The sequence below is a fragment of the Podarcis gaigeae genome (genome assembly GCF_964106915.1).
Source record: "Podarcis gaigeae genome assembly, chromosome: 5".
In the NCBI taxonomy this organism is placed as follows: Eukaryota; Metazoa; Chordata; class Lepidosauria; order Squamata; family Lacertidae; genus Podarcis; species Podarcis gaigeae.
The window spans coordinates 12,006,441-12,024,134 of record NC_139681.1 but is presented as its reverse complement, the minus strand read 5'-3'; the positions used below and the strand labels follow the sequence as shown (position 1 = coordinate 12,024,134).

The following is a 17,694-nucleotide window of genomic DNA, read 5'->3' as shown; positions in this document are numbered from 1 at the left end:
TTACTGTGCATTTTAGGATTGTGGAGACAGGAGACTACCTGCATGGCTGCTTCGCGTGCTCATGGGTGTGTGGCATATGGCTATTTGTGAGTGGGCTTAACGTATGCTTAATACCTGAACGTACAGTGTTATAGTTAAGCAGTGAAGGTGCCAGTGTTTTCTGGGAGCCTGTGGTGGTGACATGATCAGAAACAAGCTAGCTGACATGCTTCATTGCTGCATCTGTTAATTATAACCTCTCTTAGAGGCCAAGTATTGACAGCTTTCACACAGAGCTACCAAAGTAACAGCATATTGCTACCACTTACATCTTAGCACCTTGTTGCCCTTGGTGCTGCGTCTTGCCTTTCCCAGTTCCCGCTGGTGTGCTTGCTTCCCTGGTAACCATTTGTTTGTTTCACTTGGTGAGGTTTTAGAAAAGCTGGATACCTACAACATCTAAAGGACCCCTGGCTGTCTGACGGCGTTGTGTACAGTGGTACCGCGCGTTACAGACGCTTCAGGTTACAGACACTTCAGGTTACAGACTCCGCTAACCCAGAAATAGTACCTTGGATTAAGAACTTTGCTTCAGGATGAGATCAGAAATCATTCGGTGGCTGCGCGGCAGCAGCGGGAGACCCCATTAGCTAAAGTGATGCTTCAGGTTAAGAACAGTTTCAGGTTAAGAGCGGACCTCCAGAATGAATTAAGTTCTCAACCCGAAGTAGCACTGTATATGGAAGCATATGCAATTACCGGTAAATAGCATGCTTCGGAAGCTAGTTAAAAGCTTGAGTTAAAAGAACAAACCCTGTCTGTAGACTTGCAGCTTAAGAGTAAGAGATCCTGGGCCCATGGCATAGGGCAGGGGTAACATTTGCGGGGCCTTCCAGAGGGGGGGGGGCTGCAATTCCCATCAAGCCTCGCCAATGCAGTAATCATGGTATTTGCTTAATTATAAGGCCTAACAAAGGGAAGCGGGTGGCACTGTGGGTTAAACTACAGAGCCTAGGACTTGCTGATCAGAAGGTCGGCGGTTTTAATCCCCACGACGGGGTGAGCTCCCGTTGCTCGGTCCCTGCTCCTGCCAACCTAGCAGTTCAAAAGCCCGTCAAAGTGCAAGTAGATAAATAGGTACCGCTCCGGCGGGAAGGTAAACAGCGTTTCTGTGTGCTGCTCTGGTTCGCCAGAAGCGGCTTAGTCATGCTGGCCACACGACCTGGAAGCTGTACGCCGGCTCCCTCGGCCAATAAAGCGAGATGAGCGCCGCAACCCCAGAGTCGGCCATGACTGGACCTAATGGTCAGGGCTCCCTTTACCTTTACCTTTTAATGCATAACAAACATAGACATTCAGAGTTGAACACCAATTTGGTTCCCAATTCCTTGGCTGCCAACATAAATAAGGAAGCAGGCAATGTAACACCATCTTCCTTGCCTAATAGCAAAATGTACCCAAATTCACTTAGTGTAACAAAATTCTTCCTGAGGCTAAACAAAGATTGAGAAATTCCATGAGGATCTTTATAGAGAGGACGTTGGTGAACAATACAGTGAACTATGTCCTTCATAGCTGCCCTGCAGAAGACACAGAAATGCTGTTCCAATGGTAATTTCTTGTAGCATCTATCCAGAAAGGCACAAGGCATAACACTGAGTTTTAATTCTGTAAAAGCAATTCTCTGTGAAGCTAAGGTAACTGCCTCCAAACAGTTAGCTTTCTGATTAACTGTCTTAATATGTGGACGCAGCTAGAAAATTTCAAAAGAATGGATAAATGGCATATCAAAGAAGCTTTCTCATACACAAGAAACCATAACTGCAATTTAGACCATGACTGGATCTTAGTCAGCTCACTATCAAGTTCTCTAGCAAGTGTAGTTTTCAATTATGGTGCTGGTTCTGGAGGAGACTCTTGAGAGTCCCATGGAAGAAGATCAAACCTATCGATTCTTAAGGAAATCAGCCCTGAGCGCTCACTGGAAAGACAGATCGTGAAGCTGAGACTCCAATACTTTGGCCACCTCGTGAGAAGAGAAGACTACCTGGAAAAGACCATGATGACACAAGGAGAAGGAGACAACAGAGGACGAGATGGTTGGACGGTGTTCTTGAAGCTACCAGCATGAGTTTGACCAAACTGCGGGAGGCAGTGGAAGACAGGAGTGCCTGGCGTGTTCTGATCCAGGGGGTCACAAAGAGTCAGACACAACTAAACGACTAAACGACAACAACAAGCAAGTGTAGGCAAAGCAGCAATTGACTTTTGAGAGTGAGCCATAAGCTATAGAAAGCAGACATGAAAATGGGAGAGTTTACATTCTGCTCTAGAAATTTAAGAGTTGAACTTGTATTCTAGCCTGTTTCGGCCCACTTTTGCACTGCCATATGCTGCATTGGTACCAACAGGTAAAGGAAATACTTTCTTAAGAAAGGAATTTTGAAGCTTCTCCAACTCCTGGACCAATGATCAGCTAAGACCTCAAATTTATATACCAGTGGGTTTTCAAAGTGTGTAGTACACCACATTGGTGTGGCAGCAAAGGTTGGCAAGTGTGGTGGGAAGGTTCATGGAGAATTGAAGAAACAGTTAAACATTTCACTATGGTATAGTATCAGAATAATTTTTTTTGGCTATACAACCAGAAAAAATGTCTCTCCAAGAGCATTGGCTATTCTTCTACAGTTCTTCATGATATATTGTTGTGAACAAGGATCTTCAACTCTGACAAATATGAAAGCTCAGAAAAGAGAAAGGCTTCTCTGTGTTGATGAGGAGATGGGAATTTGTCTCAAATTAGATAATTATAAATGAGATTACATGGCAAAATCAAGCTCACACCTCTCATTGAGTTTGTATGCATACTTAAGGTCAGTGCTTTTTTTCTAGAAGAAAAAGGTGCCATGGGCATTTCCGGCAAGAGGGGAGGTGGAGGCAGCTGTGGTGATGGAGGGGGAGGAGGAAGAAGGAGGAGAGAGAGGCAGAGAGGGCTGCTTGCCCACCTGTGTGCCTGGGGGCTCACCTTGCACCTTGGCAGCAAGCCTGCTGGGTATCGGTGAGGCTATGCAAGGCAAAGTGGTCTGCAGATGATTGGGCTGGGGTGGGAAAGGCGGCAGAACTGGGCTTGCCTCGCTGCCACCATCCCAACAAGGGACATGGCAGAGGCTGGGAAAGGGGGCCCCACCCAGCACTCACAGGGCTTTCCTCCCCTTCAACTCTGCTGCCAAGGGGACAGGGAGGATGCTAGGAGCAGTGCTGGAGGGTGGAGGCCCATGGGACATTCCAAGCCTGGAACGGGTTTGTGCCAGGCCAAGGAGAGGGGGTCCTCCCGGCCCTTTCGGCAGCTCCATCCTTTGGTGGATGTTGCACCTTCCTGGGGTGGTTGGTGATAGCCCTGACAGCAATTGTTGTTGTTTAGTCGTGTCCGACTCTTCGTGACCCCATGGACCAGAGCACGCCAGGCACTCCTGTCTTCCACTGCCTCCCGCAGCTTGGTCAAACTCATACTGGTAGCTTTGAGAACACTATCCAACCATCTCATCCTCTGTCGTTCCCTTCTCCTTGTGCCCTCCATTTTTCCCAACATCAGGGTCTTTTCCAGGGAGTTTTCTCTTCTCATGTGGTGGCCAAAGTATTGGAGTCTCAGCTTCAGGATCTGTCCTTCCAGTGAGCACTCAGGGCTGATTTCCTTAAGAATGGATAGGTTTGATCTTCTTGAAGTCCATGGGACTCTCAAGAGTCTCCTCCAGCACCAGAATTCAAAAGCATCAATTCTTCGGCGGTCAGCCTTCTTTATGGTCCAGTTCTCACTTCCATACATCACTACTGGGAAAACCATAGCTTTAACTGTAAGGAACTTTGTTGGCAAGGTGATGTCTCTGCTTTTTAAGATGCTGTCTAGGTTTGTCATTGCTTTCCTCCCAAGAAGTAGGCGTCTTATAATTTCGTTGCTGCTGTCACAATCTGCAGTGATCATGGAGCCCAAGAAAGTAAAATCTCTCACTGCCTCCATTTTTTCCCCTTGCCAGGAGGTGATGGGACCAGTGGCCATGATTATGCCTTTATTTCCCTCCTCCTTTGTTTTCCTTTTTTCGGCTTGGATGATAACTTGTGCATTTTGCTCTTCCATCCCGTTTGCTCTTTTTCATGCTTCTGTTCAGTATGATGGGGATGAGGGGGTTAAGTTGCATACCTGACTGCAGCAGTCGCTATATTCCAACTCAACTCTCCAGATTGCTCATATGCTTATGTCCAAGTACTTCAGTACCCAGCCAAATTGGGATCCAGATGGCGAAGATCAGAGAGTTACAAAGATATCACAGTTTTATTTTTGTACTGCAAAAGCTCGTTGTATTATTTATTGAATAATCACACCTAGCAATTATGTATATAGAGTTTTTAAGCATCCAAAACATTTATTATATATATTTATATTCCGCCTTTTCCCCAGACTGGGACTCAAGGCAACTTAAAGATAAAACCACAAAAGCACAGATAGAATAGAAAAACCTAAAACCAGAAAATTCTTATAGCAGCCATATTACAGATTGGGATAGTTGGTGGATGAAGTTGAGAGTTTCTGGCTGACATGAAATTTGAACCTTGGACATTTTATTCTTTAGCTGCTGCTCCTGTTTTGTTTGTTTTGTTTTTCTTTGCATAAACTATTATTGATGCTTAATCCTCTTGCTGGAGAAATTTAGGCTGTTAATAACCCCAGGTACAACATTAAGCGGTCTCAGAAACTTCCCCAATGTAGAACTAAATGAACCTTTCACATAACCGTATCTTTATATAGCTATCCCTGTTTGATTCCATTCTTATGGAGAAATCAGTCATGCTTGTTGGATGCATATTGTCATTATAATAAAAGTCAGGAAAATAACAAGAGTTTCATGACTCACCGTTCAATCTGGAATGTGCATGAGATGCTAGCCTAGAAGAAAAACTCCACTCGTAGGTGTAAGGAACATAATGTGGTAACAGCATGCTTTTGGAGACATTGTGCTTTTAGAAATAATAATTCTCTAAAATTTCCTGGTGGAACGACAGTTTCCTATACTGAATAGACTTTGAGTGATCTGCTCTTAGCCAAAGTTCATTAGGGCCAACGTGTGATACAAAAAAGGGAAATTGCATCTATGCTTCTGACCTTGATTCTCAGCTAGCACACAAGCTTCTTTATATATGTTCAATACCTATGAACATTATACGGGAGGGGTACACAAATGTCCCTCTCCTGGCGAGTTTTGAGAACTAACTTAGAATAACTGTCAGAAATATATTTACCTCGACCTGTTTTCAGACTTGGTAGCAGCAATTTTTATCTTAGGCCTGGATTCAACACCACACTAGTAGGCCTGGGTGATGTAGCAATACATCGTCCTGGACTGGTATGAGGGCCAGAGCATGATGGCGCTTTCACTCGGTGGTATACCACGTGTGAAACCACTGCCACTCCTAAGGTGCCATTGTGCTCTGGTCCTCAAACCAAGGAAGTCATGATTATGTAGCACCAGAGCCGATGGAACACGTTTTTCCCTCGGTGCACCGGGTGCTGGTGGCAGAGGGACTCCCTTCACTGACAGTGTCTGGTTCGCAGAAGAATGACCTTTATCAGCTATTGGTGTCTTGCAGGGCTAGGGCTGATGGAGCTCATTCCTCTGCATTCCAGGTGCTGTCCAAGATGGATAAGAGTTTATTAAGGGTGAAATATTGAAGGCCCAAAGGCAGACAGTTCCAACAAGAAAGGAAAGTGAGAGGCATCTAAAGAAACTGGTGTGACTGGATAAGGAGCTGGCAGATGAGCTGAGATTTAAGATGGGCATGTGTAAGAAACGGAAGAAAGGGGGAATCCCAGAGGAGCCAACAATTGCAGGGTGAATATCAAAATATATTTAAAAAATTAAAAATTGTCTAGTAGCACCTTAGAGACCAACTAAGTTTGAGCTTGGTATAAGCTTTTGTGTGCATGCACACTTCTTCAGATGCACACTTCTTCAGGGTGGAGCTGTCGTCATCATGAACGAAACTGATTACATCCAGGAGGTTCACAGACAACTCTCCAATAGGGCCTTTTATAAAAAACTGGACTCAGACCCCACACAGGAATACAAAAAAGAACAAGATAGTTAAAGATCTACCCCCAAACATCCAAGAACAGATCCTCTCAAACACACCAACAGAACCTCAACCAGGAACCTTCTATCTTCTACCCAAAATACACAAACCAGGAAATCCAGGACACCCCATCGTCTCAGGTATTGGCACTATCACAGTAGGTGTTTCTGGATATATGGACTCTGATCTGAAACCGTATGCCATCAGTGCTCCTAGCCACATATGTGCCACCTCAGGTATCTGAAGAAGTGTGCATGCACACGAAAGCTTATACTGTACTAAGAACAAACTTAGTTGGTCTCTAAGGTGCTACTGGGCAATTTTTTTATATATTTCGACTGTGTCAGACCAACACGGCTACCTATCTGAATCTAGAAGGGTGGATATCAGGCAGGCTTAAGCTCAGGATGAGCTCAGGCTTGCAAGAAAGTTATTTACACCTTGATTTGTAATTGTTTCTTTAAAATCATTTCTTGGTGTGTGTTTTTTTAAAAAAATTAAAATTCTAGGGAACAAATTTGACACTAGAAGTTTGCATTCATTTTGCTTGTCGACCTGTACTATATCCTTTTTAGGTGGGGTTGATAAGAACTGTACAGAGCCAACACCTAGGGGCTGAGGATTCTTTGTCCCCCATTAAAATATTTGAGGGGGCCAGCCTCCCCCCAGTTGATGGGCATTGTCATTCAAATGGTGTGCATGCACGACATCATGCGATCAGTTATACAGGGTAGGGCTTACCTGCCCCCCCCCCATATTTTATTCAAGTTGGCACCTCTGACAGGATATGTAATACAACCAAACTATTATGAGCATATGTTGTTTTTACTGGTTTTTAATATCTTTTGTCTCTCTTTTAGGCTTCAGATTGAAGAGTCTTCCAAACCTGTAAGCTGGACTATGCAGCTGGACAAAGCTGTAACCACTAACTACAAACCTGTGGCCAATCATCAATATAATGTGAGTTACTTTTCATGCTAGCCTTTATTGTAGTTCTTAAACTAATATTGCCAAATCACTAGGTGGTTAGTTCAACTCAAGAGATGAAATTCAGCACTTAGTTCAACTGTAATATGTGTTTAAGTTGACCTGTTAAGTCTTCTGTATTATACAACAGCGTAAGAGCATACTTCTATAAATCTATTTTAAAAGGTCCAGATCCTGTGCATACCCCCCCCCCCTTTTTTTTTGCTTTCAAATTGTTATTGGAAGAGGGTCAGTTGATTTTTACTGTTAGCAAATACCTCAACACGTTTTAATTGAAGGAGAGGTATAATCGGCACAACGCCGGGTCAGCCTAGTGGCACAATAAAAGAACATTAAAGCAATAAAGCAAATGATTGGATTAAAGAATATTTCAGCAACAGTTAGTGCAATGAAACACCCAGCGAAGTGGCAGGAATGAATTTTTTTTAAAAAAAATAATACGACTGTAAAACACATGATCAAATAGATCATGCTGCTGAAAACATATTCCTTCCAAATGTATAATAATAATAATAATAATAATAATAATAATAATAATAATTTATTATTTATACACCACCCATCTGGCTGGGCTTCCCCAGCCACTCTGGGCGGTTTCCAAAAAATATTAAAATACTATAATACATCAAACATTAAAAGCTTCCCTAAACAGGGCTGCCTTCAGATGTCTTCTAAAAGTCTGGTAGTTGTTTTTCCTTTGACATCGGGTGGGAGGGTGTTCCACAGGGCGGGTGCCACTACCGAGAAGGCCCTCTGCCTGGTTCCCAGAAGGCCCTCGGCGCTGGACCTCAGTGTCCGGGCAGAACGATGGGGGTGGAGATGCTCCTACAGGTATACTGGGCCGAGGCCGTTTAGGGCTTTAAAGGTCAGCACCAACACTTTGAACTGTGCTCGGAAACGTACTGGGAGCCAGTGCAGATCTCTCAGAACCGGTGTTATGTGGTCCCGGCGGCCGCTCCCAGTCACCAGTCTAGCTGCCGCATTCTGGATTATGTAGGTAGGTAGGTGTTTGGCAGTCCCCAGTGCATTACAGAGTTGAGGGGCAGCCTCTGGACTGTCTCGCCAGAGTGGTGCATGCTCTAGTTATCTCCCGCTTAGACTACTGCAATGCGCTCTACGTGGGGCTACCTTTGAAGGTGACTCGGAAACTACAACTAATCCAGAATGCGGCAGCTAGACTGGTGACTGGGGGCGGCCGCCGAGACCACATAACACCGGTCTTGAAAGACCTACATTGGCTCCCAGTACGTTTCCGAGCACAATTCAAAGTGCTGGTGTTGACCTTTAAAGCCCTAAACGGCCTCGGCCCAGTATACCTGTAGGAGCGTCTCCACCCCCATCGTTCTGCCCGGACACTGAGGTCCAGCGCCGAGGGCCTTCTGGTGGTTCCCTCATTGTGAGAAGCAAAGCTACAGGGAACCAGGCAGAGGGCCTTCTCGGTAGTGGTGCCCGCCCTGTGGAACGCCCTCCCATCAGATGTCAAAGCGATAAATAACTACCTGACATTCAGAAGACATATTAAGGCAGCCGTCTTCAGGGAAGTTTTTAATCTGTGATATTTTAGTGTATTTTTGGTTTCTATGGAAGCCACCCAGAGTGGCTGGGGAAACCCAGCCGGATGGGCGGGGTACAAATAATAATAATAATAATAATAATAATAATAATAATAATAATAATTATTATTATTATTATTATTATTATTATTATTATTATTATTATTATTATGTTTTCTGTGCATCTGTGCAGTCCCTACTTAATAAGGAATTTGTGTGATAATAGAGACCATGATGGAACATGAGACAGAGGCAGTGTCTTAGAGCTAATGTAGCATAGTGGCCGGGAGGCTGAACCGTGCGGTAACAGGGAAATCCCCAGTTCAAATCTTGCCTCTGCCAGGAACACTCAGTAGGTGACGTTAAGCTCTCACTGGGACTTAAGCTCTCCTTGTGTGGGTGTGTATCTGCTTTCCAAATACATAAAAGAGAAAATGGCCAGCACAGTCATTTTCTCAGAAGAAGGCTCAAGCGAGCTGATGCAGGGATATATCTGTTTTCATTAGGTAAATGTTTTTTGTTTCCTGAGCATTGCCTGAAGATGAACACACCACAAGAAGAGACATCATTGAAGAAATAAAATAATGTTGGCTGATGCTGGCCTTTTATCACCATCGACTTAGAACTAAAATATCACTTTATATATGCATTTTGATCATTCTATGCTCCTGCCAGCAAAAAATACTGACTGTGCATGCAATTCTCTTCCTGAATTTACAGTTTTAAGAGGACATGAAATAAAGCTTTCCACAAGGTCAGTGCACACTACAGTATTCGCCCCCACACTTTAAATGATATTTTGAGGGGGGGGGACTGTGGTGTGCATTGACCTTGTGGAAAGCTTTTTGAATGTCCAAGTACACTATGTCAACTGGAGATCACTGCTATATGCTTGTTAACTCTTTCAAAGAAATCCAGTGGGTTCATGAGACAGGAGAACATAATTCTCTCTTGCCTACGTGTCAAGCCCTTTAATCTTATGTTCCTAAAGCTGTGATGAGCCTTGAATCCAACCTCTGCTTAAAAACCTCCAAGGAAGGAGAATACACAACCTCCCAAGGGAGACTCCCACTGTTGAACAGCTCTTGCTGTCAAAAAGTTCTTTCTGGTGTTTAGTCAGAATCTCATTTCTTGTAAACTTGAATCCAGTAGAATTGTAGGGACCCTGTGGTCATTGTGATTGCCACTTCTAATAGTAAAATAATTCTTCTGTGGAACTAGAAACACATTAAAATGGTTAGCTAGAGGCCCTAGGCAATTGGCTGCTCTCAGATTCAAGGAATGACAGTGCAAAGCATATATGGGATGAAGTACCGTATTTTTTGCTCTATAAGACTCACTTTTTCCCTCCTAAAAAGTAAGGGGAAATGTGTGTGCATCTTATGGAGCGAATGTAGGCTGCGCAGCTATCCCAGAAGCCAGAACAGCAAAAGAGATTGCTGCTGTCACTGCGCAGCTATCCCTCTTGCTGTTCTGGCTTCTGAGATTCAGAATATTTTTTTCTTGTTTTCCTCCTCCAAAGACTAGGTGCGTCTTATGGTCTGCTGCGTCTTCTAGAGCGAAAAATACGGTACTTTGGGGGACTTCACTCTGTTTTATAATTTGGTTTATCTTTCATTGTGCCTCAACTAAGAGGGAAGAAGATTCTTATTTATACCAAAGCAGATCTGATTCGACCCCCCACCCCACCCTTTGTTCCTTGCAGCTACAAATTCATATCGTGGTTGTCCTGAAGTGGGTTACAAACACCATTTTAAAATTATGCCATTTGGATTAACAGATTGATTATGAAAAGAAGAAAAAGGAAGATGGAAAGAGGGCTCGGGCTGAAAAGCAGCAAGTACTGGACATGCTTTTTTCAGCCTTTGAAAAACATCAGTATTACAACATTAAGGACTTAGTGGACATAACGAAACAGCCGGTGGTAAGTGCTTGTTCTGAAAATGGATGCCGTTTGTCACTGATAAATACATTAACTTATTAAGACAAATTCTTTAGTATGTAACATGTGCATAACATGCATTTTAAATGAATCGGCACATACAGGTTTGTTTGTTTCCAATAATAGACATTGCAACTGCATGTTTAAAAATAACCAAACCTGTGCAAATTGGTTATGTTTTGTTGTTCTTCCTGATCGGTGTACAGTGGTACCTCAGGTTACATACGCTTCAGGTTACATAAACTTGAGGTTACAGACTCCGCTAACCCAGAAATAGTGCTTCAGGTTAAGAACTTTGCTTCAGGATGAGAACAGAAATCATGCTCCGGTGGTGCGGCAGCAGGAGGAGGCCCCATTAGCTAAAGTGGTGCTTCAGGTTAAGAACTGTTTCAGGTTAAGTACGGACCTCCGGAATGAATTAGTACGTAACCAGAGGTACCACTGTATAAACCACAAGTTCTGAAACACAACAAAGTAACTCTTCACATATCGGGGATTAAGTGAGAAAAGAAAAGAAAACTGAGATGCTTCTTGTGTAATGGAACAGTTGGAAGCGTTTGACTACTTGGCATTTAATGATTAATAATCCCTGTGCCCCATTCAACGTTTAGATTCAGATTTCAAGCCTTTTAGAATTTGTTGCTAGCGGAGACTTCCGGTCAGCGGCAATGATTAATGGCGGATTTCCCTCTGAGCTTTGGAGGAAGTCTGCTCCACGGGTTCGGGTCCTGCCGCTACGGCGAAGCGGGGACCCCCAAAAATCACAGGCGGTGAAGCCTGTGAACGAGGAGACTCGGCGGGCACCTTTTGCGCCCCCCCAAAACTGTGAAGGAGTCTTTTTAAAGGCTTCGGAACAGCAGCGGGTGAGCGGCGCGGTGCTGAGAGTTGTTTACCCAGTCCGTGGAGTGAAGCCGTATCGCCATTATCGGAGAGCGCTGATTTCTTCCTGAGAATTAGACCTAAAAGCAACTACCCGTGAGTAGGATTAAAGGATTAATTGGAGCTAAACTTTTAAGAATTTTGGTACTGACACGGGAAAGGTATAAAAAGGAAGTTGAAAACTCAACTAAAGCATCCATGATGATTCCCATTTCTGTCAAAGCCAAATTCCACCCATAATGGACAGATTCTGCAGCACATGGACTGTAGGTGAGACTGTTTCTAAGAGCAAAGTTTGCCATTTGCTCCTTGAAGACAGCTGGAGGAGGGGAATTGAGCCTTTCTCCTCTCCCACCCCCTTGTGGGGAAAACTTGAGTTACTGCACTTGGGATTATTGTTGCAAGACCTCCACTAGCACTTACTGCCCATAATGATTGCAGGTATGTCACTAGCTAATAATAGTTACAGAATCTGAAAGACCTTGGAGTTGGGAATCAGGTACTGAGCAGATAAAATAGGGTCAACAGAGCTTGAATGGTCTGCAAGAGATTCAGTAAGGAGCCACAATAATAGCCCTGGCTAAGTTTGTGCCTGATGTACAACATCAACAAACCTGGGATAGCTCAGATAGCATGAGACGCTTAATCTCTGGGTCATGGGTTTGTGCCCCACGTTGGGCAAAATATTCCTGCATTGTAGGGGGTTGGATTAGATCAGGCATCCCCAAACTCAGCCCGCCAGATGTTTTGGTACTACAACTCCCATGATCCCTAGCTAACAGGACCAGTGGTCAGGGATGATGGGAATTGCAGTCCCCAAACAGCTGAGGGCCGAGTTTGGGGGTGCCTGGATTAGATGATCCTCGTGGTCCCTTCTAACTCTCTAATTTCATGATTCTATGGGACTTCCTCATAAAGTTGTGCTTTGCAGGAAGAGCAAAGCTTTCATTCTCATTCATGATCTCCTTTGAAATGGTTTGCCTTCTGTAAAAATAGGCATTCATGGCCTCTTTTAAAAAAATGTATATTATTGGATTTTTTAAAAAATGTCAGTTAACAAAATGTCAGTTAACACAAAAAACCTAGAAACACTTACCAAAAATGAAATATGGAGCTTTGGCAAGTGTAAAAGGTAAGTATCAAATAAGAATTGTAGTCTCCTCAGTTCCAATATAGGCAGTCAAAGAAAGGTGTTGTTCCATAGTTTTTCTTCCATGTGATGTTGGCTGTTGGAAACCATGCTCAGTCAATTTTACAAAGTCAATAAAGGGATGCCATGCTGTGTAGAAAGTGTTGGTTTTTCCCCTAGTGCGGTGCTTCCTTTGTAGAACGGTTAATTTGTCCATGAATGTCCCATTCTTGTGAGAACCAGGCTTCAAACAGGTTTGTACCTAGAGATTTCCAGTATTTTGCTATCACTAATTTAACTGCTGTTAGTAAGTGCTGAATGAGCTTTGAGAATGAGAAATGCTGAAGAACGTGTCCCATTCAGTCCCACCGAACCTTGGGCCTGTGTGTTGCAGTATATTGACCCGAGATGTGCTTACATCAAAGGAACATAAAATTGCAAAAAGAGATTGCCAGTTCAAGCAATCAAATGCATTAACTGCATCTCAAGTTAATATAACAGTAGGTTCTGAACGTAACTGCCCCTCCCAATATTGTATTGCAGCCTCATCTATTAGGAAATGCTATATAGATCTTTGTTTTATGAATTGAACCATTTGTCAGCCAGGAGTTGTGTATTAGGCCTTTAAGAAAAATTTCCCATTAGGCCCACTCTAAAGTGCAAATTTTGACAGCGATTCTGATCCTGCACATCTTCAAGCTGCAACTTTTTCAGATGGCTCTGTTCTTCATACTGAATTCCATGTCTTTATTTGCTGTTGTGGATACACTGGGTGAAGTGAAAAATATTCTTAGTGGTTTTAATGCCTTATCCCAGTCGTCAGCTAATTCTTTTTTAATTAAAGCAATCAAGGCTGCTGTGTCAATTGCGCCTTCTAGTCTCTCTGGGTTGTTGTTTTCATTATGTTGAGGCTGCGTCACCATATTGGGCTTGACAGAGGCCTGTTATTGCGGTTCTTCAGTAGTGTGAGACGGAAGTGAAAATCAGTCGTCCACAGTGTTGTTTTGTAATTATTGGATTCTACAGCTCATAGCCCACCTGGAGCTATTGAGTATCACAGAACTGTAGAGTTGGAAGGGAAACCAAAGGTCCACCTAGTCCAAACCCCTACAATGCGGGAATCTCAACTAAAGCAAACATGGCAGATGGCATACAGACAGACAGACATCCTTGTCATCTTGGAAAAAAGTGACAAGTGGGGTACAGCAGCGTTCTGTCCTGGGCCCATTGTTGTTCAACGCCTATATAAATGACTTGGATGAAGGAATTGAGGTGATGCTTCTCAAATTTGCAGATGACACCAAACTGGGAAGTTGTAGCTAAGGCCACAGAACCGGGATTCAAAATGGCCCTAGCGGATTGGAGAGCTGGGCCCAAGCTAACGGAATGAATTTCAGTAGGGACAAATGTAAGGTTCTGCACTTAGGCAAGAAGAACCAGCTGCACAAATATAATATGGGGGACACCTGGCTTGCTAGTAGTACATGTGAAAAGGATCGAGGGGTTTTGATAGACCACAAGCTTAACATGAGTCATCAGTGTGATGCAGCAGCAAAAAAGGCTAATGCTATTCTCGGCTGCTTCAACAAAAGTCTAGTGTCCAGATCAAGGGAAGTGATAGTACCGCTCCGTTCCACCTTTGACCATACCTGGGATACTGTGTCCAGTTCTGGGCACCACAATTTAAGAAAGATGTTGACAAGCTGCAACATGTGCCAAGGAGGGCAACCAAAATGATCGAGGGTATGGAAAACAAGCCTTATGAGCAGTGGTTGAAGGAGGTATATTTAGCCTAGAAAAGAGGAACGTGAGAGGACACATGATAACCATCTTCAAATATCTTAAGGGCTGTCACATGGAAGAGGGAACACACTTTTTCTTCTCCTGCTCTGGAGGGTAGGACTTGAACCAATGGCTTCAAGTTACAAGAAAGGAGATTCTGAGTAAACATCAGGGAGAACTTTCTGACAGAAAGAGCTGTTTGACAGTGGAACAGACTCCCTCAGGAGGTTGTGGACTCTCCTTCCTTGGAGGTTTTTAAGCAGAGGTTGGATGGCCGCATGCCATGGATGGTGTAGTTGAGATTCCTGCATCGTGGGGGATTGGACAAGATGCCCCTTGGGATCCCTTCCAATTCATCAACCCTTGTTGTTGTTGTTTGGTCGTTTAGTCGTGTCCGACTCTTCGTGACCCCATGGACCAGAGCACGCCAGGCACTTCTGTCTTCCACTGCCTCCTGCAGTTTAGTCAAACTCATGCTGGTAGCTTCAAGAACACTGTCCAACCATCTTGTCCTCTGTCGTCCCCTTCTCCTTGTGCCCTCCATCTTTCCCAACGTCAGGGTCTTTTCCAGGGAGTCTTCTCTACTCATGAGGTGGCCAAAGTATTGGAGTCTCAGTTTCAGGATCTGTCCTTCCAGTGAGCACTCAGGGCTGATTTCCTTCAGAATGGAGAGGTTTGATCTTCTTGCAGTCCATGGGACTCTCAAGAGTATCCTCCAGCACCAGACTTCAAAAGCATCAATTCTTCGGTGATCAGCCTTCTTTATGGTCCAGCTCTCACTTTCATACATCACTACTGGGAAAACCATAGCTTTAACTATACGGACCTTTGTTGTCATCAACCCTACAGTTCTGTAATTCTTTGATTCTGTGATAAATGCTTTGAGTACTCCAAAGTGTGTCCAAACGCTTCTGTGAATCCTTCTGTCATCCTGAGACATTTATATTTCTTACTTGTATTTATCATCCTTGTAATATCAGAAAAGTAATACTCAGGGCTTGAATGTTTATGAACTCTTTAGCTCCCCAGAATATGCTCTTATTATGCTGTATGAACAGCTTACACTTTATTTAAAAATCTGTATTGAGGATCATTAATAGCTTTCTTGTAACCAAATGCATTTTTATAAAATGCATTTTGGGCAGTCTTCTGTACTGCAAGTGCAATCTTATTGCCATTATCACCAATCTGTTTTCTCGAAAAAAACAAAACCTAACTATCAAGGGAACAATTTAAGCAGGAACAATTTAACAAGCATCGTTTTAAAAGCAAGAGTGTGAAAGTACATTTCTATGGATTTGAAGAAATAACAAATCTTGTGGTTAACTCTTAAGCCAGCATTTACAAAAATGTTGGGAATTGGTTTGGTGGCAAATTCAGGAACCGCAGTATAGACATTATGGGGTTCTATCCTGGCCAGGTTCTTCTGGGCCTCCCAGTTCACACTTTTTGTCCTTGGAGAATTCCAGATAACGTTTCCCTGGAGTGAGAATTGTCCCCAGAATACCAAATGGAAAGGAACTAAAAAGCTGTCGTGCCAAGTTTCCATGGAAAATGGCAAAGTATTGTCATTATCCATAAGCCTGGTGTTAATGCCAGAGTTTAGATCACAGACATATGTGTGTAAAATATAATTCACCTCACATGATAAAGGCCATGTTCTTCCACATGTTTGTTTGCTGCATGTGGTGATCTTCCTGTCTAGAGGCATCTGTTGGGGGGAAATAAAATCTGTGACCCACATATGGGTAATTAACAACATAATTGGCCAGATTCCTGGATTCTCTCCAGCAGGAGAGAGGCTGCAGCAAAGTTTAAAACAGTTGCAGAGTTCAGCAGAAGCATAGCTTGGGAATGTAGGTTGTTAGACCCCTTTTCATATCTTGTTTCACTTCTAGTGGTTGCCCCTCTCTCTACCCCTCTGACAGTGAACAGATCACACAACTGTTAAGTAAGTTTAAAAGCTTTACTGACAAAATCCAAAGGTCTGGTTCATGCGTTATTCCATGTAGCAGCAAGAAGAACACAGGTACAGAATACAGAAAGATTATTACAAGCATGTGTTCTGAACTTGGAGCAAACTCAGACATGTCCTTTCTGGTTGGTTACATGGCATGAAGAGTGAAGAAATTAAAGTGAATAGGACTTCCGGGTTGGCGCCATCGCCGAATGGCGGACTCCCTCCGAGCTCCGGAGGGAGCCTGCTTGGCAGGGGCTGGGTCCTACCGCGCCGGCGACGCGGGGACCCTCAAAAACCATGGGCGCTGAAACCCATGGACATGGTGACTCGGCTGGCACCTTTTGCGCTCCCCCCCAGCCCGCGAAGGAGCCTTTTTAAAGGCTACGGAACGGGTGACGGGGGGGGGGTGCTTTGAGTCCTCCGCTTCCCCTGCCGAGTGAAGCCGCATGCCATTCGACGGAGAGCGCTGACTTCTTCTATTGAAAATCTGGACCTAAAAGAATAACCCGTGAGTAATTGGAACCTGGACTAAAAAGGGGGATAAATTTTTTTTAAAAAATTCGGAGCGAGCGGGGGAGGCGCAAAAAGGAAGTCAGCCCCCGCCTGTTGTAGAGGAGTTAAAGCAAAGGATTTGACATCTAAGATCGAGTGCAACCCTATTTTTACAAAGTTATTAATTTCGTGACGGAAAACTATAAGACTGAGCTGGAGGAGAAAAGTGGAATTGATTTAAAAAGTAATCCCCCCCCCCCGGAACCCTGGGAGCGTTTTGCGAGAGCGCCGGGAGAAGACAAATAGAGGTTTTGACAGCTGTCAAAGAACTGTCAAAGCAGAAGAACAAAAATGAGAACTTTGTTACAAGGACTTTGCCGGTTACATTTGTTATAAATTGGATACAAATTGTTTAAAATAAGGAATAACAAGTTATTTGGACTGATTGGGGTGATCTGGAAGGGAACTGAGTTATTGCAACCCACCTAGAGGAGCCGAGGGATATTACAAGTTGTTGACATGGAATTTGAATAGAACCTTCTATCTCCTGGGAAACTGCAGAAATGGAACACTATTTTGACTACAGAGGCTGACATACTAAAGAAGACAATAGACTTATCTATTGAAAAATGGAAGGGACTTGGCATTATGTTTTGTTCCTGAATAACAGAGCCTCTGCAGCTGAATTTGAAGCTTTTGGAATTAGAACATTTGTGCAGGAAAACAGGAAAGGAAAAAAAAGAAAAGAAAAGGAGAGAGATCAACAAGAACAACAAGAATAACAAGAATAACAAGAATTGGATAAAGTTGGAAGAGGGAACATTTGGGACATGCAGATTTGAAAGGTTTAAAGAAATAAAATTGGAGT

At 43.6% G+C, this 17,694-nt stretch overlaps 1 protein-coding gene across 1 annotated transcript in view; it reads left to right on the top strand.

The window, feature by feature from the left end:
- GTF2F2 (general transcription factor IIF subunit 2) overlaps window positions 1-17,694 on the top strand; it is a 70,996-nt gene that overhangs the window by 38,617 nt on the left and 14,685 nt on the right. Inside the window, exons 7-8 of the mRNA XM_083738562.1 lie at window positions 6,963-7,062; window positions 10,423-10,566. Coding sequence (XP_083594688.1) covers window positions 6,963-7,062; window positions 10,423-10,566 — 244 coding nt within the window. The remainder of the gene's footprint in view (window positions 1-6,962; window positions 7,063-10,422; window positions 10,567-17,694) is intronic.